The sequence below is a fragment of the Primulina tabacum genome, chromosome 11, assembly GCF_025594145.1.
Source record: "Primulina tabacum isolate GXHZ01 chromosome 11, ASM2559414v2, whole genome shotgun sequence".
Lineage (NCBI taxonomy): Eukaryota > Viridiplantae > Streptophyta > Magnoliopsida > Lamiales > Gesneriaceae > Primulina > Primulina tabacum.
In genome coordinates this window covers 33485786-33513200 of record NC_134560.1, presented here as the reverse complement: position 1 = coordinate 33513200, position 27415 = coordinate 33485786, and the positions used below count along the sequence as shown (strand labels likewise).

Genomic DNA, 27415 nt, shown 5'->3' with positions numbered 1-27415 from the left:
ATAAGGTATAATTGAATTTTATAACCATATAATTGATATATATTCTGTTCTCTTACAATACATTGGAATGGATAATTAGGATAAGTGAGACAGAAAGGTGAACGAGAAGAAAATAAAACACAAGAAATTGTAGTGGCTAGGTTTTGAAGGAAATCTTTGGATGGCTGGCTGATTTGCTGGAGGGTTTGCTGAGGTTTTCGTCTTTGCGTGGGTCCCACCAAGAACCGGAAGAGAGAGAAACCATTTCTCTAGAGAGATGGAGGGCTTCTGCCTATGGTTGCTCGTGGGTTGCGTTTTTTCTCATTGGACACTGTAAAAAGTGTATTGATTTGGCCTATTTTCCCCATCGTATGATTCTCCTGCTTTCGTCTATTTCGTGGCGACCATTTTCTTCATCTTCTGTTGGTGGGTTTTTCTTTTTCTCTGAATCTTTCTATTATTTTCCTTGTTTGATGTCGCCTAGATTTTCAATACTTCGTGGTTGATAACAGCTTCAGGCTCATGGGGTTTTAGTTTTTGTTATTTTGTCGCTTAACAATCGGTGGTGCTGTTGAGGATTTTAGGATTTCGAAGAATCCCCAAATATTTGGGTTTTGGAGTTCTGAAACTGAGATTAATTATGTGTATTCATTCCTTTTTTTCGTGTCTACTGCTGTAACTTGAAGCCTGCCCAAGAAATTTCACTGGAGTAAATTTTGTTGACGTTAATATCTATGGAAAATTCGAAGAACTTATGTGATGAACATGGTAAATTGAGGGGGAAATAATGAGTTGTCTGGATATTGCACATGCTGGCGAACTATGAAAGTTTTATCTTTGTTGCTGTAATGAAATGTGTTGGCGTAAGAGAGGTACATGAACCATTTTGGTGTTTGCGATTGGCTGATTTTAACACCCTTGTGACTGAGGTGGATTTAGGCCTTAACATTTGATTGTTTTTGTGTTTGTTCTCCAGATTTGATGTCTCATCAATATTTTGATCTCTTTGCCTGTTATTTAGAATATTAGATATCACAACTAATTATAAAATCAACCAAAATGATTTTATCAGTTTTATCCATGTATTTCTGAATACCATTGTCGTAATTGTTCTGGGTTAATTGTGACATCTGGAAGAAAACATGGACTGCTTCATGAGCAAGGAACCAGCATTTTGTGCAATTCTTGGTAGAAAAATTGTTTTCTTTTGTTATGGTCAGTGATTGAGTGTTCGCTTTGTGGTGTTGTCATAACCCTTACAAAGTACATTTGATTTAGCATTACCCGTGCTCCAGTAATTAGTTATGATCAGATATCAAAGTTATTCAACCTTTTTTCTCAATGAATATCGGCTTGTATATTTTATGTCCATGGCGTCACCCGATTTTCTGTTGGGAAATTACTACAAGTTATCATTTTGGTTGGCAATCGCGTGTTTTACATATTTGGCTGAACGCTAGGTCGATTATTTATTTCAGCTATTCTTTATAGCTTACTTTTTTGTATGTATAAAAATTTTATTTTTGTCTCAGGACAGGTCGTGTTAGCACAACATTATCCATGAGCGAAGCTTGATTTACCATAAGAGAGCAGACTGCACGTGATGGCTAAAAAGGGAAGCCAACAAAGGAATGGGTTTGATCAGCGCTCGACAAATTATAAGAGAGCAGTTTCAGGTCCTGGAACTGTGCCTTTGACAACGGAAGAAAGTGGTGACGCCAAAGGGGAAAAGGTTACTCTGGGCGAAGGACCTACAAATGAATGCCATTTAGAATCTTGTACGGACAGCATCGACGACCCTGATCGTACACAATTTGGGAAAACAAGTAAAAAAAAATCTAAGAAATCTCAAAGAAAAGAAAGAAAGGATGCAGACGAGACGGTGAGAGACCAAAGTCTACCTTCTAAAGAGAGTACTGAAGCAGGCAAGACTGATGAAAACATAGAGGATACTTCAAAAACAAGAGACAAATACATGTCTCCTGACGATATTTGCCATTCGAATGGTACGAATAGTTCGGGTAACTTACCTAATGGACTCCATATGAATGGTGGACTGGACAATGCGGAATTTCCCCAAACAGTCATTTTTAAATTTCTGAGGACAGTCGTCTTTTCTGTCGCAAGGAAATCTGCGGAATGGTTAGAGAGGAGCAAGCCTTCTTTTGTCATTCTTAAAGCTAATATCCTAAAAGCTCGTGATCATGTCCAAGTGAAGATTCAGCATGCACAACCTGTTGTGTTCAGGTGGATTAAACATTTTGGAAAGATAATACTTCTCCTGTTTATGGTTTGGTTGGACTGTACATTAAGGGGCTTTGATTCCTTCCTGCGCATGGGGACAACATCATTTTTCTCAATTGTTTGGTGTAGCGCACTTTCAGTAATTGCAATGGCTGGAATTGGCAAGTTTCTGATGGTACTGGTGAGTCATGATCTCCCCTTCTTCGTAATTGTATGCCTTTTTGTCATGCGATAGTGTAGCTAAGTGATTTCAAAATTGACCTTCTAAAGCTGTCTCTTGTGTACAACATATATTATTTCATGTGTATCTGAGAATGATCTGTGTGTAACTTCCGCTTCCATTTCATCTCTATAAGTTACCCTAATCATAGGGCGTACCTCATCGGTGATGTATGTTGTTGCTTTGGAATGTAACTATTGGGCTGTAACCCGGTACCTTGTGTAGCTACCTATGAGGCCCCACAATTCAGAGACATATTTTTTTGGTAGCTATGCAATTTAAAATATCTGACATCATTATCGTCGTCCGTAGTTTTTCATACACTTGGTCTTATTGAAACACCAAGTTTATGGGCAATTTCCATTTTTCATCAAGCAATTAACTATTTATGGAGTTTTTTATATTCAAGCCAGATTTTTCTTGTTGTTACGATCATGTTTACCTTGATTTCCATCCCCAGATATCCTAGCAAAGCATCCCCACATTTCTCTAATTATAAAGCAGTATTTTTTTTAAGTTGTAAACTTTCTTATTTAAATTTTTATTGCAGGCTGTAGCTGCGGCTACTGGATTATTTCTCGGCCTCATGCTCGCTGTTGTTTTTATCGGCATTGTTGGAACGGTTATCCTGTGGTTTTATGGAAGCTTTTGGACTACAGGACTTGTCATCTTCCTTGGAGGTGACCGTTTTCGTAATTATCAGTATATTTCTCTTTAGAAAGCTTCTGATTTTTAGTATCATGACACTGAGAATTGAGATTGGTGAATCATGAAAATGCAGGATTGGCATTCATACTAAGTCATGATCGGATCGCACTTTTTATTATGACTGTGTATTCCGTGTATTGTGCCTTCACTTATGTTGGATGGCTGGGGTTAGTTTTGGCTATGAACTTATCATTTATATCAAGTGATGCTCTGCTATTTTTCCTGAGGAGTATCATAAATGAGCAAAGAACACCAAACAGCTCACCAGAGCAGGCTACCGGGATGCGAGGACAACCAAGCTTTCATCCGAACGAGTTCCAACATGCTTCATACTCCGAAACCAATACTACTGGTCCGCCTGATCGTAGCCCAGGGGTACCTTCAACCAGTGGATCCGATTTTGAAATGACATCGGAAGATGAAGTTGTAAGGTTGCTGAAATGTACAGATCATTACTCAGCATTGGGATTGTCACGATTTGAAAATATAGATGTTTTGGCTATAAAGAAGGAATATAGGAAAAAGGTAAATACTAGATATCTGTAGTGTGTGATAGTTTTTCATCATTATAATCTTGTAAGCAGTTTAGAGTATTAACCAGTTATGATGTGCGTATTACTGTATATTAGTGATGAACTAGAATATGTTAGGCTTAAAGGCTAATAACTGATACAAATGTTTTTCAGTTGACTACATTTTTTGGTTCAGGCAATGCTTGTTCATCCCGATAAAAATATGGGTGATGAAAAGTCTGCTGAAGCTTTCAAGAAACTTCAGAATGCTTATGAGGTATTTCTCTCTGTCTCCATTCTTTTAATCTGTCTGTTCTATTTTTCTATATACAGAGCTTTGATGATGCTGATTAATAAATATTTTGGGTACGACTTTTTTCTTAGGTTTTGCTCGATTCCTTCAAGCGTAAAGAATATGATGATGAGTTAAGAAGGGAAGAGCTGCTTAATTATTTCCGCAAATTTCAAAATGCTTCTCATGAGGTTTGAGCTTTCCCCTTCGCTTTTATTCACATGCAACTTCTATTGGAAATCTCCATTTATTCACTGCTTGGCACATCAAATATTTTGTGGTGATTAGGATCCTCCAAGAATGTCTAGTTCTCGCATTCTTACAGTTACACTGTAATTACTATTTATTACTTCGGTGGTTTATATCTATTTTGTGTGAAAAGAAATGGAATTATATTGCAATTAGAATGTAAACTATTCCCAAAGATAAACTATGTATACAAACCCTACCCTAATGCTAGTATTTTCCCTAGCCTAAGCTAGTAACACACTCAAGACAAAGAAAAAACTGCCTTCCCCACTCAAACCAACTTCCTCTTATATTCCCTTCCCCATTTCCCCAAGTTAATACCTCTAGAATTCTCTTACTAACTAGACGTATACGTTGGCCCAGTTCATTAAGGCTCAATACACCCAAGTCCCTAACACATAGTCGTCCAGCTTACTAAATATAGGCTATAAGTAATGCTACTAGCTTATTACTTTGATTGATCTTTGAATTTTTTTTTTCAGAATAAAAGGCGTGGCCTGTTTACCTCAAACTTTGCGCGTACTGAAGATGATGAGGACCCAATGGGAGAGTCGAGACGAATTGCATGCAAAAAATGTGGCCTTTTCCACATCTGGGTTCATACCAAGAAATTAAAATCCAGAGCAAGATGGTGCCAGGTTTTTCACTCGTCTTTTGAATGTCAAATAAAAACTGTTTCAAGGTGAAAAGTGTTCGAACTTCGAAGAGAGACTTGGTCTTTCTTTTTGTTATGGACTTTTTCTTTTTGTCAATGATGATATCTGTTATGGGGATTCTGATTTTGGTTCTGCTATACTCGATTTAAGGAATGCCAAGATTTTCATCCAGCTAAAGATGGGGATGGATGGGTCGAGCAGTCTTCACAGCCCTTGTTCTTCGGAATGCTGCAGAAGGTATGCACTGAAAGAAGAGATTTTGATGCTGCATTTTTTAGTAACAACGCCCAGAAAATAATTCTCTTTTCTTGCTATCAACTTATATATTAAAATTCTCAGGTAGACAATCCCTCTGCTTATGTATGTGCTGCTGGAAAGGTGTATGATGCTACTGAATGGTACCATTGTCAGGTAACTATTTTCTATTGGCTGTAAAAAGGTACATATCACACTTTTTCTGTGTCGTTAAAGTGTATGGTTTCTAAACGGGAATAAAGAACTTGTAAATCTATCAAATTTGAGGGCGTGTTTTCATTCACGTCCCTGTTCTAATCGAATTTGGAAGCTCACTAATGATATTTGAACTATTATTCAGTTCATGTGATTCATCTCTATTCAGCATTTTGTTCCGTATTGATTCAGGGAATGAGGTGTACCGCCAATACCCACAAGCCCACATTTCAAGTGAACACCAACGCGGTTACAAGAAATGGACGCACAAGGGGAACTAACTCAGGGCAAAGGGGTGGGATTCCCGGACCCCATACAGAAGAGACGAATATCCGAGGAGGAATTTTTCGAATGGTTACAAAATGCTATGCAAAGTGGCATGTTCGAAAATGTCTCCGGCGCCACATCCGAGAACCCATCTGGATTTAGCCCCAACGGTGCCGGTGGAAGCAGTAGCAACAATAATAACAAGAGGAAGAAGGGAAAGAAGCAAAGGTGAGCATATATAGAGCCTAGTGGCAAGCGGTTGCCTGCAGATACAAAATAGAAATATTTGTTAGCAAAATATGGGATCCAAACTTAATGCCTAAGGGTAATTTAACTATTGCGAACTAACTGTATATTGAGAACATTTAAACCCTTGAGATTTCATCCTTGAAAGTAATGGGTTTTCCCAAGATCCTATTTGGGGGATGATTCTCCTATGAAAATCAACCCAAGTTTTGGTGAAAAATGAAATTGGATGCCACCACTAGTGGTGATTGCTTCCAAAATTTTCTTACTCTGTCGGACGAGATGACGAATGATACATTTGATAGACGATATTATAATTATTTTAAAACTCGAGTCAAACACGACATATCTTTCACATGAAAAGATGCCTCAATATCGTGATTCTGAGCGATGCCACTGTAGCAAGAATGATACTAGATTAGTTCTTCGCCATATTCAAGTTACAATCCATGTTATATTTCTCGTAAAGTTTTCAAGTTCGAAGAAAATTGAATTTATTTTAATTTTTTTCATTTTTTTTCTTAAATCTATCGCCAAATATCAATCTGCTCAACTCTGAAAAGCACTTGGCACCTGCAAGCAAAGCTATAGGTATTCGTATGAATTAAATGGTTTTGTTATTAGGTGATTTTTGTAAAAATTAATCTAGAAATCATAGTGAAACTAAAATTTTTACAGAATATTTTTCTAATATTTCCTTAAATTAATTAGAACAAATATTTCAAAATATAATATTTTTTATTTATTTTTAAAATTTACTACGTTGTGTAATGCTTTTTTGTAATTTAGATAAGGTTGTTCTTAAAAAAATAAGTTGAGATAATTTGTATATCAGCAATTAGCTGTAAAAAAACTTTGTTAAATTAGTTCGGAAAAATAACTTTTTTCCACTAATTTGTCTATTTTGGTTTGGTCCACTTATTTTTGGTTAAGACGCATTAATTTTAATTTTCTTTTTTGCTTTGAGTTTTATTTCTATGTACCGTTGGTATGACACCGAAAAATACTGTCATGGTACTGAAAACTGTTAATGAGACTGAAAATTGCTGATTTTTCTAGCGTCATGTTACCAGTTGGACAAAAATATGAAAGTTGAAAATTAGTATAATGAAATTAAACTTTGAAAATTTAATGATTTAAATCGGATAAATTAATGGAAAATTTTTTCCAATTAATTATTAGGTTTCTCAAAAATTGTCATCCCACTTTTTATGATCCGTTACAAACAAGAACACCTACTCTATTTCTTGACTCGTGCAACTAAAGCTTCAACCTTTCTCTTGACAAGTGTGAGTAATTTGTGTGAAACCCACAATATAAGTGTACTGAACGGTATTTGATAATATAGAATTAAATTTGATGATATTTGGAATTGTAAATATATATCTTTTAATCTATATTATATTATATAGTTTGAGACACTTAAAATAATAACTTTTGAAGTGATGATCTATTTTAATAATTATATATATTAATAAAGTGTTAAAATTTTAATTCAAGTCATCTGTAACTAAGCTAATATAGTCTTTGTTTCTTAAGCATCAAGTTTCAAGTTCAATTCTTACTTAAGTTTTTTTCCTATTTTTATCATATGTCAAATTACAGTATAATTCCTCACTATTTTTTATAATTACATTTTGTTCACCATTTAAATATAAATTAAATAAATTATAAAAAAATATTATTCAAGCACACAACGCGTGTGTCGGTGTACTACAATAATAATAATAATATGTTATATTATTAAGTTTGAGATACTTATGGTAACTAACTTTTCGTGTCATCTCTGTTTTAATTAGACACGAGTAAAGTCAAAGCTACCCGAATTTTGGACCATTTTCCATGATGTGCCTCGCATATGTCGTTTACATATTTTTTTAAAAAAATATATTTGTACTTTAATCTTCTGCTTCTCTAACTGTTTATTTATTACTACTTTTTCACAACTTGCAATAAATTTATCATATTTTGTGTCAAAATTTTCAAATTTCTTTAAATAGTTAGCCAGTGGGTTTTTAATTCAGTATGTTAGGTGATGCTTTAGGTTGACTTTGATGGAATGATAATATATTTCTCTTGCATATACCTAAACATTGAAAAATGGAATCCATGGGTTCGGGAAGAACACATACCAAACAACAATGTCGATAACATGTTTTCTATTCAAAATGACGTCGCAAATCACGACAAAGGTCTCCACAGATATGTCATTTTTTTCATTCTAAATTTCAAGTAAACATTTTAATATTGTGTCGTCGAAAATTATAAAAAAATAAAAATGTGTTTCTATTTTAAGAATAATTATATTCATGATCAATCAACATAATACAATAGCATTAATAATATATTTTTTTATATCTTTCATATTTAGACAAAAACGATAATATATAGGTCAAATATAGCCTCAAATAGTTGATGACAATGTCATGTACGTACATGCAAAAATAATCATTTAAATTTTCCTGAAATGTATTTCACTATTATTTTCTCATTTTCATGAGCACAACTATTGGTCTATAATTTTATGTAGGACAAGACAAATTCTTACTTCAGCTCTTACATCATTGAAAGGCGACAAATGTTAACGCATAACAAACGTGAAAAAATACATTCTATGACCCAACAACGATGAAAATCTTACTTTTCTCAACGTCGATCAAATTACCAAATTAGAAGAATGGATTTGAATTCCTCCATTTCTACTTCAAACTAGCATTGTTTAATACGTAGTTCAAAAAATATTTACATAGTGATACTTTTATTGTGTGCTAAATGCACAACACACGTACAATATGCATATATTGTTCAACAGATCAACAAATAAATTGGAGATTGGCCCAACGTACCAGACGACGATAAATGAATGAGGATGCAAGGAGCATGGAAATGGCTCTCCATCGTGCAAATTATCGAAGGAAACAAGATAATGAGAGATCATCAATTTCAGATGAGTCTAATCTTGGTAATAGTAATTTTGTTGCACCAACTACAATGATTCAAGAATCAACTCATAACATCGGTGAAAATCGTAAGTATCTTCTATAATATTATGATTTATATCCACAATGTAATGTCAAACAATACTTTTATTGGCAAAACAATCATTTATTTAATTTGATGTATTGTACAAAACATCCTAAATATTTCTCATTCTCAAGTACTACTACAACTACCAAGTTAAAAAAAGCTCCACATCTATTGTTCATGATATTTGTTGATGCGACTACAGTGCGACAAACATGTCGCTCAGAGCCAATATCTTTTCATACTTTGACATCAAATTTCGAGTGTGGAAGTACTAGCACGTGTCTACCATTGCCGATTTTGTTCATCAAGGTATTCTACTATATCCAAATAAATAGTTGATGCAATATATATGTTTCACACCTTTATCCACTATCAGTGGGTTTAAATAAAAATAAATAATTGAATCAAAATATATTTGATCAATTAGTATTATTTTGCTAAATAATTGTTTTACTACATTTTCAATTTCTGACATACATGTGTATTTAGTTTTTTTGTTAAAAAATTTTTATTGCTTCCGCCATGAATTTCCTCTCTCAAGTTTTACATTTAAGACATGATCGATTAGTGAGATCATCATTGAGCTATAATGGCTCGGTTCTTGAAATATTGAACACCGATTAATTAAATCGAGTTTGGTTTTCAAATCAAGCGAAAACTCACAAAATAATCCTTCGTAGAAACCGATTATATATTTTGTAATGCATTTCAAATATATGCAAGTTGAATGAGTAAAAATAATTTGGTTGAAGCATTTTATCAAACACTTGGCATGCAATATTTTTGTATTTGAAGAACGCATAAAATGCTTCAACAATGCATCTTTAAAAACAATGGAAATGATAAGGAAATGCAATAAATAAATAAGCATAAATTTGTTTTGGATGTTTGGAGATTAACAGCTCCTACGTCACCACTTATTCCCCTTTTGAAGGATCCACTAAAAGACTTTGATTTATACAACACATTGTACAAACATATTTCAACTTAGGACTTATCTCTTGCCTAATTGAAACTCCTAGCACACATCGATTGTACGCCGCAACCTCACAATCCATATAATTTTTAACGTCTCTTATACCAAGACTACAAACACAATATTTAATTTCTTTGTGTGAAGACTCACTCAACTAAACATTGAAGTTCAACTCTCTTGTATATATGTGATGAATTTATCCTTTACAATGTACATCTCAAATGTATTCTCACAGCTAAGTGCCCATGCTTTGAATCATTTTCAAAAACTTTTGTTTGATCTTCAAGATGTTGTATTTATAGGTCCCAACAATGATATATATGTTAGACACAAGAATATGACCATTTGGAAATTTTTGTATTGTTTCTGATATTGCAACGGTCAAATTCACCTTGCTGGATATTTTTCCGAGCTTAAACTGGTCAACTGGTTCAGTTGACGAATAGAGTGCATGGACGCGCATAAGGCCAGGGCCGCGGCATGGGCGTCGGGTTTTGGTTGTAGGCTGGACCAGGGCTCATGGCTAGGGTCTAGGCGGGGTCTTAGAGTCCCAGGATAGGCCTGGTATGGGTTGGTTAGGGTATGGTTGGGTGGCAAAGCTGCTGGAACCGTGAGTATAGGTTACGTGCATGAAAGAGGGGCGCGACTTAGGGCTTGCGGTTTTGTGAGGATAAGGGGTTGTGCATGTGTATAGACTGGAACAGACTGAACCAGGGTCTTAAGTTATATCTAAGGGTCGAGTCTACGTCTTGGTTCGAGTTGAAATTGATAGGAAGTTGTACGGTACACGTAAGTGCCATAGCGTCACTCTTTGTGCAGCTTGTGTCTTCATGGCTTGTTGTGTATGGTATGGGATTCGGGCATGGTTCGATGCTGGTTTAGGGCCTTGGGCACTAGGTTAGGAAGTATTTTATGTGTGGGTCGAGTCTCGAGTCGATTGGTACGTCCTAAGTGGTTCTATTTAATTCGGGAGTAGTACGTGTCCGAATGCACTTTAAGGGGCTGTTTTGGGGTATTATTTTAGGATGTGGTATCAGTATGTCCAGGGACGATTCAACGAGTTTAACGATGTTCGTAACTATGTGTGACGTGCAAAATATTTATTTTTTGAGGTATGCGATTTGTCTTGTGGCCAAATTATGTTACGGGTTTGGAAGCCAGAGAATGTTTTTGGGACCTCTCCAACCTCTTCGGAGGAATTATGTTATGTTAGGGAATGGATATTCAGTCCAAGGGCTGAGGTGATCCCTGTCGGCCTAGTACTGTGGTTAGTTTGATCAAATGATTTATGTTATGGGCTACTTGCATTGAACAAAACTCTACGCAAAATGATTTTCTATTACGATTACTATGATGAACATGAAAATATGATTTTTATGAAAATGTTTATGCAGCGAAGTTGCATGATACATATTTATGCTTATATTATGCTATGTATGAGATATGTTTAAACTGCATGAATTTTATTACGTATTACTTGTTATTCACGGTTTATGCATGCTGAGTCATTAGACTCACTATACTTAATCTATGGAGATGATGTAGTTGAGGAGACGGGAGGTGGTGACCAGTGAGCAGGGTCGGGTCAGTGGTTGCAAACCCGATGACCTTGTATTTCACAAGAGTTATTATACACATTTTAAAACTATTTACTCTGACTTTATTGCATTGGTTTTGGCGACTAGCAGATTGAAACTTTTTATATTATGTTCGACCTTTTCAAATTATGGTGGATGTTTTAACTTGGGATTTTTATGGTTGTGGTATTTAAAAATGATGGAGTTTTAATTTTAACTTTTTTTTGGTATGCGTAATGACTGTTATTTATTTTACAATTTATGTTTATAATAAATTATTTAATAAGAAATTTTCAAAAAATTTCGCAAATATTAAAGTAGTAGTATTTTAAGACACAGTTTATCACAAAGGATGTGTTGGAATTTCACTGAGGTAAATCAGAACCATGAACGCACCGTTGAGCTTCTTCTTGTTTTGTTCTATCGTTCAACATATTTTGCAGGTCAGTGTGTGGGGTTGATAAGTATCGTTCTTGCGTATTTTTATTGTGTCATTTCGAGAAACATTCATGCATGTTTAGTGAGATTTCATTTATATTTCGTTGTTGTCTTATTTGTTATGTCTAATAAGTGTTTTGCATGTGTGTGTGTGTTGATTTGTGGGATATTGAGGAAAAACGAGGGATTGAAGACGAAAGTCGAGAGAAACGCGCTAGGACTGGTCAAAAAGTCCGCCTCAGCGTGCACATGAAGAAAAATGCATCGGAACCGAGGTAGCACGCTGAGCCGGAAGAATTTCCCCGCCCTAGCACGCCCGAATGAAAAAATATTGAGGCAGGCTCACTGGGGCGGAAGAATTTCCCCGCCCTAGCACGTCCGGGTAAAAATCTTTGTTCAAGACTCGCATTGGGGCGGAAAATTTCACACGCCCTAGCGCGATATAGAAAGAAAAAAATTCCCTTGATTTCCTTCCATGTTTTCTAAATGATGCCTACATAGAAACCCTAGCACACGTATTTTGGGGGAGAAACATCAGTTTTAGAGAAGAGGAGGAACTGCTACACGCAAGGTGACAAAGCTGGAGTAAAAGAAACTTGAAGACTCGGGATTTTCGAGTAGTGTGTCGACCATTTTTCATCTACGCTAGTCTATTTAGTTTACGAACTTTTAGTTAATTGTGTGTTGCATTTATTATTATGAATTCAAGCAGCTAAACTTTGTGCTTTTTTGGATTCAAGGGGATCCGACCCGAACGGTTGTTTGAACTAATTTAATATTCGATTGTGTTTCGTTCTTGATTATATTATCACTTTTACTTTAATTATCGAAGTCTAGCTAACTTTTATAATATTTCATATTGTGAGTGAGTTCGAACGAATGATTTGCAATAGAACTATTATATAATCCGTGGATTTATAATTTTCATAGATATATGAAATTGAATACATGTTGATAACCATAGTCTAATAGATCGAAAGTTAGGAGATTCCATAGATCGTGCATGCAATTCATCTTTGATAAATGATTAAAGACATTTAATTGTTTCAGCGTATCGAATTAGTTTAACATAGATTGAGAAATTATGTTAATGATTTGGGGAGTCTTGTCAAAGGAAACGAAAAACAGTCGAGATTAATTATTGAAGATAACGAGAGATAGGTGAACCGAGATTCCCAACAACTTAACATCTTGCTTGATTTTTAATATTGATTTGCATAATTTATTTGATACTTGAACATTTAGTTATTTCAATCTAGTAGTCAACAAATCCATTCACAATATCGTTGGCTAAAGAAATACATAACTGAAAATAATATTCGTGTAATACAGATCAACATTTTTTTTTTATACAATATACTATAAATGACATCGTGCACTTGCAATCATTTTTAGCTTGAACTTTTCAACAATTTTTATTGGGAATATATATATATATGTGTGTATATATATATATATGTATATATATATATAACAATAAAACTAATCACACAATGCAAAATATTGAAAATAATAATTGAACAAAAATTAAACAAAATAAAGAAAAATAAGAAGACTCCTCGGTTGATTGTAAGGCAATGGGCTTGAAGACTATCAATGGACATCGATCTTCTTCTACAAAGGCCACCCATTTTTCATTTCTTCCATTATGCACACCTTGCACAAATATTTTTAGGGATTAAATATGATCAAGCAATAAGAAATAAGAACTCAATGCAAAAACTAAATTTTATTTAAATAAATAAACAAAAATAAAACATTTGGTATGTCTTTCAAGTAGCGTCTGATTTTTAGTCTTCTTCTTGACCTCAGAAGAACCCATCAAAGGACAGTTGATGCCCAAATTAAGTGTCATATGACACCACGTATGGGTCTTGGTTCTCTGTGTTAGAGTAGGTGCCCGTCGAGCCAAATGTTGGCCGAGTGTTCACAATGAAACTCTATGTATAAACGATCTTTATTTTAATAATATTTGAAATTATTATTTTGGCACTTCTTTATCTGTATACCCATGCTAGTTGCATAGATAACGTCCTTGAATATATAAATAGTAGAAAGAATATGAGATGCTCATATGATGAGTATCATGAAACTCATATTTGGAATACTGTATATTCTAAACAGTTCCTAGTCGATTCAGCCGCCGCTAAGAAGGATATAGGCCGCTCGAGTTAGAGACTAGTATCTGCGATGTGAGTACCATGTTTCATTGGTAGGGGACATTGTGATGTCCGAGCATGCAGATAGGTGCTCCTGGTAGAATGCACTGAACAACCCTCCATAAAGGACTTTCCAAGTGGTTCTCACTTATCGAGTGCAAAAGTCCTAGTTTATGGTTGTACACCATTAGTCCTTATGATCCGGGACAACATTGAGACTCTATGTGCTAGAATTACACTTTGACTTGTTTACCGACTCTCATGGGGTCATCAGGTGACAAGGTTGGGTGTTCTGTCGAAACATATAGGAGTCGATGCATTGTAGTCGGGGATTCACCGCTTACCTTCGGGTATGGATATCCTATGTGTTCTCGTGTGTATGTAGGTTGAAATCTCTGATCAGAGTATGGTGGTAATTATGAAAAGGGTTTCATAGATTACACCATCGATGCAACTACGACATGACACATAGTATCGATTCATTGACAACTCTCGATAAACCAATGGTTGTCGAATCGGTCGGGATATATGAGTTGAAGGGACCGTACTGTACGCTAACCATAATTGAATGGTTCTTGCAGGCACTATCATTTGATACCTAGGGAATCATGTAAGCGATGCTGCTAGGCGTTTAACATGATTCGTTGGGTACTATCAGACTTGAGTTCTGACGTTCTTATTATCAAAAGAGTTGATAATTAAGAATGGAGCAATTGGGGTATGCTCATATAAGGACATGTTTAGTCCGAATCACATGGAGATGTGAACCCACGGCTAGTTGTATCAGTGAACCATTGAGGGCCACACAAGTACTAGCTTTCTAGATCCCGTTGAGAAGTAAAATTGTTCAATGTGTTGAACGGCTTGTAAATGAGTTTATAAGCATAAATAAAATAGAAGTATGACTTCTATGAGAGAAATGTGACTTTTAATTTGTGGAAGTGTTCCTGGATTAAAAGTTGGCCAAATAAATAACGTATTTGAAAATTGTGATTTTCATAAACATTATTATGGACTAAATTAAATTAATTCAAGTGTTGAATTAATTAAACACTAGTGGACCTAGTAGAGTCCAAATAATTAAATTAATTCAAGTGTTGGATTAGTTAAACAATATTGGGCCTTGTAGAGCCCAATTAGAAATAATTATTCAACTAGTGACTTGAGTGAATTCAAGTAATGTTTAATTAGTCTCAAATATGTTTGAGATAATTAAAATAAGTCCATGGATTTTTAATTGTTAAAAATCAAATAAGACTTGCATGCATGGGAGGTGAAAAGTTGGGAGACAACTTTTGCAACATCCAAGGCATGGCATGCCTTTGGAATTCATACCTTTTCCCACAACCAAGACTAGTCTTCTCTCCTCCTATTTTTGAAGGGCATGGCCGAAAATTGCAAAGGGATTCTCTCCAAGTTTTTCTCCTCATTTTTCTTCTTCAATAGTTAAGGAAAGAAAACACTTCTCAAAAGAAAAATGCTCTAATTTTTCTAGTGCAAAATTAGAGTGGTTCTAGCTTGTTGGTGGTGGGCTTAATATTTGAGCAAGGTGGGCTCAAAGGGAAGCTTGAAGATTGTCTTGCCATTCAAGAGCTAAGGTGTTTACACCTTAGTTGGAGCCATCATCAATCTTTTAAGATTGATATGTAACTATTTCTAAACACCTTATGTATGTCATTTTGATGTTTTATTGTATTTGCTACACACAATGCAAGGTGACCGAAATTTTCTTGTAAAATTTAAAATTTTTAACTTCCGTTGCGCATACGGTCACCGTAACCGATCCCCTTTCAAGTGGTATCCGAGCTAAAGTTACGATTTTGTGTAGCAATTACAAGATATTATATTGAGATTGATTTCTAACCGCATGAGAACAAAATTTTGCAACAATGTCAAGGCCTTTTTGGGGCATATTTCGGCATCTTGTTGCTGCCCATTTCGGGCAGCCCAAGCTACCCGAGGGACTGCCCGAAACGGGCAGCAAGGGCAGCCCAAGGGGCTGCCCGAAACCCCCTTTAAAAATAAAATAAAAAAAATTTTGTTGCGGAATCCGACGACGGAGCTCTAGCGACGGCGATGACGACTAGGGTTTCAAAAAGTGTTTTGGATTATCAAAGTGTCATGGGCCTTGAGTTGTTGGGCCATTGGATGGCTAACATATTTGTGAATCAGATACACAAAGAACACATACGCAGAACATATTTGTGAATTTTAAATGGGTCAAAATGTTTTTGGTGAAAAATAAGTTTTTGGGCCCTTAAGTTTAAAATTACAAAAGTTGCAAATATTTTCTCATGAAATAAATATTTTGAGTTGGACTTTAAATATTTATAGTAAATGGTTATTTACAAGAAATTCGGTTATAAATAAATTAATTTGAAAGTAGACAAAAGGTGTTTGTATACTTTGTTAATTTAGTTTATAATCGTGGCGGTTAGTGATTGGATCAAGATATATAATATTGGATCAGTTAATTATTGTGATAATTAATTGATGGTGTATGATATGTGATATTGTGCATGAAGGATGATCAAAAGCCCAAGCCCAATTTGCTAGGTGTATGCTAGGATATTTTGTGTTGAATGATTGTAATAATTATCAATTTATAAAGTGGGCTTGGTTTATGGCCCGTTCCCACCCCATGAGATGTATCCCTATTTGCCATGGATATTTATTTGTAAATATTAGTATAGTGGATGATCAAGATTGGAAGATGGTGGCCATGATGATTATGAAGATCGAAGACATGTAAATATTGGAAGCTAATGTAATAGTTGCATTTGCATCCATGCATTTCCCTAGGATTGGACCTAGGCCCGTGTTTAGCTCACAAGGGCCATTAGTATTGGGGCGATTGATCATCCTTGTTTTGTTTACTGTTTATAATATATGCATGATATGTTATAAATAATGAGTATGTGCGTTATTATTATGATAATAACAAAGTTGCATGAATCCGGCAAACATACGATCAAACATGGCGAGCTTTTAAATAAAATTAATGATGAGACCTTTCAAAATTAAAAACCCTCATTTTGAATAAGATTCAAAATTAATATCAAGCCCGAAAAGGGAATTATAAATTTGTTTATAATTTTCATGTCTTCCATCGACAATGGGTGCATGATGAACGCTACCCGTACTCGGGGCTCGGCTCATATTATTCGGGGGACCCTGGGTGCCGGAAAGCTGTGACATCCATTGACATGGTGATGTGAACTACGTGGAACTCCCATGATTTCGGCTCATATTATTGGGGGAACTCATGACGACCGTCCATTAAGGTTCAACATCGATGGGTAAGGCTTGACACGTGAAGATGAACGACGTCATATTATTGGGTCCTAATCAAACGTGAGACAAAAGTTTACGTAGAGGGTTGCATTGTGATGCAATTGGAAACTACCTTTTAGGAATTGTGATTGGCTGATATTATTCGGGATCATGATTCGCTAATTGGACCTTGCGTACCTACTGAGGAAAGGAGTTTCCCGTTTTCACTAGAGGGTAGTGAAAGATGTCAAAACAGTGGGAGCAAATATTTATGAAGTAAAAGTCCAAACTTCATATCTTACTAAATATTTTAAAATAGTCATCAACATTTATCTGTTTTTACTTTTCAGTACAAATTGACAATGTCTTCGATTCGCAATCCGATATCTGCAATACTCGACAAACACATATTAATTGGACCTAATTACCTCACTTGGCTAAGAAACCTGAAAATCGTCTTGAATTCGGAAAGGGTAGCATATACACTGACTGAGTCGTCCCCTGTTGAGGCTCCGACTGACTGCACTCCTGAGGAATTGCAGGCTTACAAGGAATGGTGTGACCATGACTTGATAGCCAGGTGTTATTTGCTGACTTCTATGAATGATGAGCTGCAGAGGCGTTTTGAGGATGCAAAGAGTGCTGCTGACATTCATTTGCATCTCAAGGAGCTCTTTGGTGAGCAAACACGGCCTCTTAGGCATGCTACCGTCAAGGAGCTGATCACTTTGCGCATGCGAGATGGGGCCTCGGTCCATGAGCATGGCCTGAAGTTGATTGGGCTCGTGGACAAGCTCGTTGGCATGGATCTGATCTTGCCTTCGGAGTTGACCACCGACGTGTTGCTGTTATCATTGCCTAGCTCATTTGATCCTTTTGTGTTGAACTTCAACATGAACAAGATGGAGCCGACCCTTGAGGAGTTGGTGAATATGCTTGTTACGTTTGAATCAACCATCAAGAAAGAGAAGTTGGTTCTTTATGTGGGTTCTTCATCTGGTACGAAGATTGATCCACATGGGAAGGGAAAGAAGCGTTCTTTCCAACGTCCCAAGAAGAACATGCCCTTGTTGAGGCAATCTCCGAATCCCGTTGTGGCAGCCACACCAGTTAAGGCTGACAAGACTAGTGATGTTTGTCATCACTGCAAGAAGCCTGGACATTGGAGGCGAAATTGCAAGGAATATCTGGTCCAGAAGAGTTCTGGAAACGGTATGTTCTATATCGAAGTAAACATTTCAATTAACTCTACTTCTTGGGTATTGGATACCGGATGTGGCTCACATCTCTGTAATGATTTGCAGGCGATGGAAAGAAGTAGAAAGCTTAGGGAAGGTATGACCTTCTTAAGGATGGGCAATGGGGCAAGAGTTGCTGCCAAGGCTGTTGACGATGTTTACTTATTGTTGAACAATAGTTTTAAGTTAATTTTATGAGATGTTTTGTTTGTACGTAATTTTGTGAAAAACATTGTTTCATTTCTATGCTGATAAAAATGAATATTCTTGTTTATTTTGCAAAGGTGTTTGCAACATTTACATGAATGAATGTTTGATTGGTACTGGTGAACTTGAAAACGATCTCTATAACTTAAAATTGAAAGATATTCCATTAAATGTCCATTCAAAGGCAGACACCATATGAGATATGGATGGGTAAGTCACCCAAATATTCTTGTCTTAAGAATATGGGGGTGCCCTGCTTATGTGAAGCAGGTAGTAGGAGATAAATTGGATTGTCGATCCATTTTATGTTACTTTGTGGGATATCCAAGGAATTCAGTTGGATATCATTTCTATCATCCCCAAGAAACAAATGTGTTTGTTTCTAGGAATGCAACCTTTTTGGAAAAGAAATTTCTATTAGATAGAAAAGGCGAGATGATAGAACTCGAAGAGGTTCAAGAGACACCCACAGTTGTAGAACCCACACCCGAGGAGCCAAGAGAGGAGATACAAGCTCCTAGAAGATCCGAGAGAGTCTCGAGACCACCTATGAGGTATGGTCTGCTTCTTGAAGAGGGTCATGATGAGCCTAACCATGGATGTGATCCAAGGACCTTCAAGGAAGCGTTATCTGATGCCAATTCATCCAAGTGGCTTGAAGCAATGGAATCTGAGATGAATTCCATGCATTCGAACCAAGTGTGGAATCTTGTGGATCCACCTGATGGAATTGTTCCCATAGGGTGTAAATGGATTTACAAGAGGAAACTTGGGGTGGATGGGAAGGTATTGACCTTCAAGGCGCAATTGGTGGCAAAAGGATATACTCAAAGACAAGGAGTTGATTTTGAGGAAACCTTTTCTCCAGTTGCAATGTTCAAGTCCATAAGGATATTGCTAGCCATAGCTGCATGGTATGACTATGAGATATGGCAGATGGATGTCAAGACAGGTTTTCTTAATAGGGATATTAAGGAAGAGATTTACATGTCTCAACCTGAAGGGTTTACATCTGTCGGAAGTGAGCATATGGTATGCAAACTTCATAGATCTATTTATGGTCTAAATCAGGCATCTAGGAGTTGGAACCTTAGATTCGATAGTACAATCAAAGAGTTTGGTTTCACTAAGAATCCTGAGGAATCCTGTGTGTATAAGAAGGTCAGTGGGAGTGCTGTGACATTCCTTGTGCTTTATGTTGATGACATTCTACTCATTGGGAATGATGTAGGGATGTTGCAATCAACTAAGATATGGTTAGCGAGTAATTTCTCGATGCAGGACTTGGGTGAAGCATCTTTTGTATTGGGAATACAGATCTATAGAGATAGATCAAAAAGATTGCATGATCTCACCCAGTCCACATACATTGATACCATCGTGAAGCGGTTCTCGATGGATGAGTCCAAGAGAGGACATCTACCAATGTGTCATGGCGTGTCCCTATCCAAGTCTATGTCTCCCAAGACTGATGCAGAGATAGCGGCGATGACACGCAATCCATATGCATCTACAATTGGTAGCATCATGTATGGGATAATATCTACACGTCCTGACGTGGCTTTCGCACTAAGTGTAGTGAGTAGATATCAATCGAACCCTGGTCCTCCACATTGGAAAGCTGTGAAAGACATCCTCAAGTATTTGAGGAGGACCGATAAATTGTTCTTGGTCTATGGGGGTGGAGATCTGAAATTGGAAGGCTATAGCGACTCTAGCTTCCAAAGCGATATTGATGACTCAAAGTCAACCTCTTGATTCATATTCATGCTCAATGGTGCTGCTGTCTCTTGGAAGAGTTCCAAGCAAGACAGTACAACGGATTCCACCACTGAAGCAGAATACATTGCTGCATCAGCTGCAGCAAAGGAGGCTGTTTAGATAAGGAATTTCGTCCAAGAGTTGGGCGTCATTCCTAATGGAGTAATTTCAATCTTGCTTGATTTTTAATATTGATTTGCATAATTTATTTGATACTTGAACATTTAGTTATTTCAATCTAGTAGTCATCAAATCCATTCACAATATCGTTGGCTAAAGAAATACATAACTGAAAATAATATTCGTGTAATACAGATCAACATTTGTTTTTTTATACAATATACTATAAATGACATCGTGCACTTGCAATCATTTTTAGCTTGAACTTTTCAATAATTTTTATTGGGAATATATATATATATATATATATATATATACAATAAAACTAATCACACAATGCAAAATATTGAAAATAATAATTGAACAAAAATTAAACAAAATAAAGAAAAATAAGAAGACTCCTCGGTTGATTGTAAGGCAATGGGCTTGAAGACTATCAATGGACATCGATCTTCTTCTACAAAGGCCACCCATTTTTCATTTCTTCCATTATGCACACCTTGCACAAATATTTTTAGGGATTAAATATGATCAAGCAATAAGAAATAAGAACTCAATGCAAAAACTAAATTTTATTTAAATAAATAAACAAAAATAAAACATTTGGTATGTCTTTCAAGTAGCGTCTGATTTTTAGTCTTCTTCTTGACCTCAGAAGAACTCATCAAAGGACAGTTGATGCCCAAATTAAGTGTCATATGACACCACGTATGGGTCTTGGTTCTCTGTGTTAGAGTAGGTGCCCGTCGAGCCAAGTGTTGGCCGAGTGTTCACAATGAAACTCTGTGTGTAAACGATCTTTATTTTAATAATATTTGAAATTATTATTTTGGCACTTCTTTATCTGTATACCCATGCTAGTTGCATAGATAACGTCCTTGAATATATAAATAGTAGAAAGAATATGAGATGCTCATATGATGAGTATCATGAAACTCATATTTGGAATACTGTATATTCTAAACAGTTCCTAGTCGATTCAGCCGCCGCTAAGAAGGATATAGGCCGCTCGAGTTAGAGACTAGTATCTGCGATGTGAGTACCATGTTTCATTGGTAGGGGACATTGTGATGTCCGAGCATGCAGATAGGTGCTCCTGGTAGAATGCACTGAACAACCCTCCATAAAGTACTTTCCAAGTGGTTCTCACTTATCGAGTGCAAAAGTCCTAGTTTATAGTTGTACACCATTAGTCCTTATGACCCGGGACAACATTGAGACTCTATGTGCTAGAATTACACTTTGACTTGTTTACCGACTCTCATGGGGTCATCAGGTGACAAGGTTGGGTGTTCTGTCGAAACATATAGGAGTCGATGCATTGTAGTCGGGGATTCACCGCTTACCTTCGGGTATGGATATCCTATGTGTTCTCGTGTGTATGTAGGTTGAAATCTCTGATCAGAGTATGGTGGTAATTATGAAAAGGGTTTCATAGATTACACCATCGATGCAACTACGACATGACACATAGTATCGATTCATTGACAACTCTCGATAAACCAATGGTTGTCGAATCGGTCGTGATATATGAGTTGAAGGGACCGTACTGTACGCTAACCATAATTGAATGGTTCTTGCAGGCACTATCATTTGATACCTAGGGAATCATGTAAGCGATGCTGCTAGGCGTTTAACATGATTCGTTGGGTACTATCAGACTTGAGTTCTGACGTTCTTATTATCAAAAGAGTTGATAATTAAGAATGGAGCAATTGGGGTATGCTCATATAAGGACATGTTTAGTCCGAATCACATGGAGATGTGAACCCACGGCTAGTTGTATCAATGAACCATTGAGGGCCACACAAGTACTAGCTTTCTAGATCCCGTTGAGAAGTAAAATTGTTCAATGTGTTGAACGGCTTGTAAATGAGTTTATAAGCATAAATAAAATAGAAGTATGACTTCTATGAGAGAAATGTGACTTTTAATTTGTGGAAGTGTTCCTAGATTAAAAGTTGGCCAAATAAATAATGTATTTGAAAATTGTGATTTTCATAAACATTATTATGGACTAAATTAAATTAATTCAAGTGTTGAATTAATTAAACACTAGTGGACCTAGTAGAGTCCAAATAATTAAATTAATTCAAGTGTTGGATTAGTTAAACAATATTGGGCCTTGTAGAGCCTAATTAGAAATAATTATTCAACTAGTGACTTGAGTGAATTCAAGTAATGTTTAATTAGTCTCAAATATGTTTGAGATAATTAAAATAAGTCCATGGATTTTTAATTGTTAAAAATCAAATAAGACTTGCATGCATGGGAGGTGAAAAGTTGGGAGACAACTTTTGCAACATCCAAGGCATGGCATGCCTTTGGAATTCATACATTTTCCCACAACCAAGACTAGTCTTCTCTCCTCCTATTTTTGAAGGGCATGGCCGAAAATTGCAAAGGCATTCTCTCCAAGTTTTTCTCTCATTTTTCTTCTTCAATAGTTAAGGAAAGAAAACACTTCTCAAAAGAAAAATGCTCTAATTTTTCTAGTGCAAAATTAGAGTTGTTCTAGCTTGTTGGTGGTGGGCTTAATATTTGAGCAAGGTGGGCTCAAAGGGAAGCTTGAAGATTGTCTTGTCATTCAAGAGCTAAGGTGTTTACACCTTAGTTGGAGTCATCATCAATCTTTTAAGATTGATATGTAACTATTTCTAAACACCTTATGTATGACATTTTGGTGTTTTATTGTATTTGCTACACACAATGCAAGGTGACCGAAATTTTCTTGTAAAATTTAAAATTTTTAACTTCCGTTGCGCATACGGTCACCGTAACCGATCCCCTTTCAAGTGGTATCCGAGCTAAAGTTACGATTTTGTGTAGCAATTACAAGATATTATATTGAGATTGATTTCTAACCGCATGAGAACAAAATTTTGCAACAATGTCAAGGCCTTTTTGGGGCATATTTCGGCAGCTTGTTGCTGCCCATTTCGGGCAGCCCAAGCTGCCCGATGGACTTCCCGAAACGGGCAGCAAGGGCAGCCCAAGGGGCTGCCCGAAACCCCCTTTAAAAATAAAATAAAAAAAATTTTGTTGCGGAATCCGACGACGGAGCTCTAGCGACGGCGATGACGACTAGGGTTTCAAAAAGTGTTTTGGATTATCAAAGTGCCATGGGCCTTGAGTTGTTGGGCCATTGGATGGCTAACATATTTGTGAATTTTAAATGGGTCAAAATGTTTTTGGTGAAAAATAAGTTTTTGGGCCCTTAAGTTTAAAATTACAAAAGTTGCAAATATTTTCTCATGAAATAAATATTTTGAGTTGGACTTTAAATATTTATAGTAAATGGTTATTTACAAGAAATTCGGTTATAAATAAATTAATTTGAAAGTAGACAAAAGGTGTTTGTATACTTTGTTAATTTAGTTTATAATCGTGGCGGTTAGTGATTGAATCAAGATATATAATATTGGATCAGTTAATTATTGTGATAATTAATTGATGGTGTATGATATGTGATATTGTGCATGAAGGATGATCAAAAGCCCAAGCCCAATTTGCTAGGTGTATGCTAGGATATTTTGTGTTGAATGATTGTAATAATTATCAATTTATAAAGTGGGCTTGGTTTATGGCCCGTTCCCACCCCATGAGATGTATCCCTATTTGCCATGGATATTTATTTGTAAATATTAGTATAGTGGATGATCAAGATTGGAAGATGGTGGCCATGATGATTATGAAGATCGAAGACATGTAAATATTGGAAGCTAATGTAATAGTTGCATTTGCATCCATGCATTTCCCTAGGATTGGACCTAGGCCCGTGTTTAGCTCACAAGGGCCATTAGTATTGGGGCGATTGATCATCCTTGTTTTGTTTACTGTTTATAATATATGCATGATATGTTATAAATAATGAGTATGTGCGTTATTATTATGATAATAACAAAGTTGCATGAATCCGGCAAACATACGATCAAACATGGCGAGCTTTTAAATAAAATTAATGATGAGACCTTTCAAAATTAAAAACCCTCATTTTTGAATAAGATTCAAAATTAATATCAAGCCCGAAAAGGGGAATTATAAATTTGTTTATAATTTTCATGTCTTCCATCGACAATGGGTGAATGATGAACGCTACCCATACTCGGGGCTCGGCTCATATTATTGGGGGGGCCTTGGGTGCCGGAAAGCTGTGACATCCATTGACATGGTGATGTGAACTACGTGGAACTCCCATGATTTCGGCTCATATTATTGGGGGAACTCATGACGACCGTCCATTAAGGTTCAACATCGATGGGTAAGGCTTGACACGTGAAGATGAACGACGTCATATTATTGGGTCCTAATCAAACGTGAGACAAAAGTTTACGTAGAGGGTTGCATTGTGATGCAATTGGAAACTACCTTTTAGGAATTGTGATTGGCTGATATTATTCGGGATCATAATTCGCTAATTGTGATTGGCTGATATTATTCGGAATCATTATTCGGGATCATAAATAAAATAGAAGTATGACTTCTATGAGAGAAATGTGACTTTTAATTTGTGGAAGTGTTCCTAGATTAAAAGTTGGCCAAATAAATAATGTATTTGAAAATTGTGATTTTCATAAACATTATTATGGACTAAATTAAATTAATTCAAGTGTTGAATTAATTAAACACTAGTGGACCTAGTAGAGTCCAAATAATTAAATTAATTCAAGTGTTGGATTAGTTAAACAATATTGGGCCTTGTAGAGCCCAATTAGAAATAATTATTCAACTAGTGACTTGAGTGAATTCAAGTAATGTTTAATTAGTCTCAAATATGTTTGAGATAATTAAAATAAGTCCATGGATTTTTAATTGTTAAAAATCAAATAAGACTTGCATGCATGGGAGGTGAAAAGTTGGGAGACAACTTTTGCAACATCCAAGGCATGGCATGCCTTTGGAATTCATACATTTTCCCACAACCAAGACTAGTCTTCTCTCCTCCTATTTTTGAAGGGCATGGCCGAAAATTGCAAAGGGATTCTCTCCAAGTTTTTCTCTCATTTTTCTTCTTCAATAGTTAAGGAAAGAAAACACTTCTCAAAAGAAAAATGCTCTAATTTTTCTAGTGCAAAATTAGAATGGTTCTAGCTTGTTGGTGGTGGGCTTAATATTTGAGCAAAGTGGGCTCAAAGGGAAGCTTGAAGATTGTCTTGCCATTAAAGAGCTAAGGTGTTTACACCTTAGTTGGAGTCATCATCAATCTTTTAAGATTGATAGATAACTATTTCTAAACACCTTATGTATGACATTTTGGTGTTTTATTGTATTTGCTACACACAATGCAAGGTGACCGAAATTTTCTTGTAAAATTTAAAATTTTTAACTTCCGTTGCGCATACGGTCACCGTAACCGATCCCCTTTCACTCTGTGCCCTCAAGTCTGGCTAAATGTACACATTGTAAGCTCGTCTCCTCGACTAAACATGACTTTGAATAATATGGCTATCGACATGTATCCAATCTCATATATCTATACAAGTTGTGGTATTCATGGATTATGTTGTCATGTTACGTTATAAAATCTCCTTTCGATCTCAATTATAACACAAAGAATTGCTTCGAAGTTGATCATGCTCCAAAGATGCAATAAAAATCAATAATTTAATCAAGAATGCTCAAGAAAAAAAATTCAATTTTTAAAAATAAATCAAAACATAAATATTTGGAGGGTAGGATCCCCTAAATCCTAACTAAAAGAAAAGAAAAAGAGAAAAACGCTATGAAATTCTTGTTCTTGACTTGTTCTATTGGTTGCTTTCTCACCCCTCCTTCAAAACTTCTTGTGTGGTGCTTCTTCCTTGGTCCCTCAACCACTAACATATTAACTTTTACTTTCAGACTGTCAGCCACTTTTCGCTGTAAACAGCTAGAATTGGTTGACTTATCCTTCAGGTTTTTCTGAATTGGCTTCATATAATAATTATGATTCTTCTGTTCTCATCTATCATGTCGTGCAGTGTTGTGTGATTCAATTGAATCAAAATTAAATACCATGTCATCGATAAGAATTGAATTTGGATTGATTCTTCTTCATAAATTTGCCAAATTTCTTAACAATTAAAGATATAGTCTCATTACTTATCTGGTCATCATATTTTCTGCTAGAGACTTCTTCACTAATGGTTGAAGTTGATATTGTGACCACCAGAGATTTTGTGGATTGAGGAGTGGATGGCTCTTCTTCTGTCCTGATCCCCAGCTCAAACTTGTAAGCTTTCAGGTCAGCAAATAAATCAGGTAGGTCTAGTTTGTTAAGATCTTTGGACTCCCTCATGGCCACCGTCTTAACATCTCACTCTCTGGAAAGTGCTCTCAGTACCTTCGAATAAATCTCACCATTAGAATATTCATTACCGATATATGAAAGTTCAATAATGATACTATTAAACCATTCATCAAACTAATTCAGAGTTTTGTCGAGCTTCATTTTGGCATTACCAGTTAGCTTGTTCTCCTGCGTCTGATCATTGTCCTCAGAGAGTTGGGTCACCTTTTCCCAAGTATCTTTGGTTGTAGAACAAGTCCTGATTTTCTAGACATGTCCTTGTCCAAATTCTTGTATGTTGGTCTTCTTTTTATCCTCAGTCGTCCATTCGGACCGGTGCTTTTCCACCATCTGTGGAGAACCTTCAGATACTGCAACGACTGGATTGGCTTTTAAGATCTTCATTAGACAGTCTGTGATAACATACCACATGTCATCATCTTGAGTTGTTAATTGTGCATGCATACGTATTTTTCAGTCATCATGTTCTTCTTTGGAAAACATAGTAATATTGTTAAATGACGTCATTTTAAAAAAATAGTTATTAA

At 36.0% G+C, this 27415-nt stretch overlaps 1 protein-coding gene and 1 long non-coding RNA gene across 2 annotated transcripts; both read left to right on the top strand.

Annotated features, from left to right (window-relative positions):
- The first annotated feature begins 437 nt into the window (after window positions 1-437).
- LOC142517885 (uncharacterized) lies at window positions 438-5987 on the top strand. The gene is given in 11 exon segments (XM_075620383.1): window positions 438-851; window positions 1512-2404; window positions 2994-3123; window positions 3225-3676; window positions 3860-3940; window positions 4048-4146; window positions 4687-4842; window positions 5011-5097; window positions 5200-5271; window positions 5503-5637; window positions 5639-5987. Coding segments are annotated over 10 exon segments (2205 nt in total). The 5' UTR covers window positions 438-851; window positions 1512-1582; the 3' UTR covers window positions 5810-5987.
- A 2365-nt stretch (window positions 5988-8352) lies between these two features.
- On the top strand, window positions 8353-9148 carry LOC142519664 (uncharacterized). The gene is made up of 3 exons (XR_012813794.1): window positions 8353-8540; window positions 8636-8851; window positions 9053-9148. It is a non-coding gene; the product is annotated as an uncharacterized LOC142519664 (long non-coding RNA).
- The last annotated feature ends 18267 nt before the right edge of the window (window positions 9149-27415 follow it).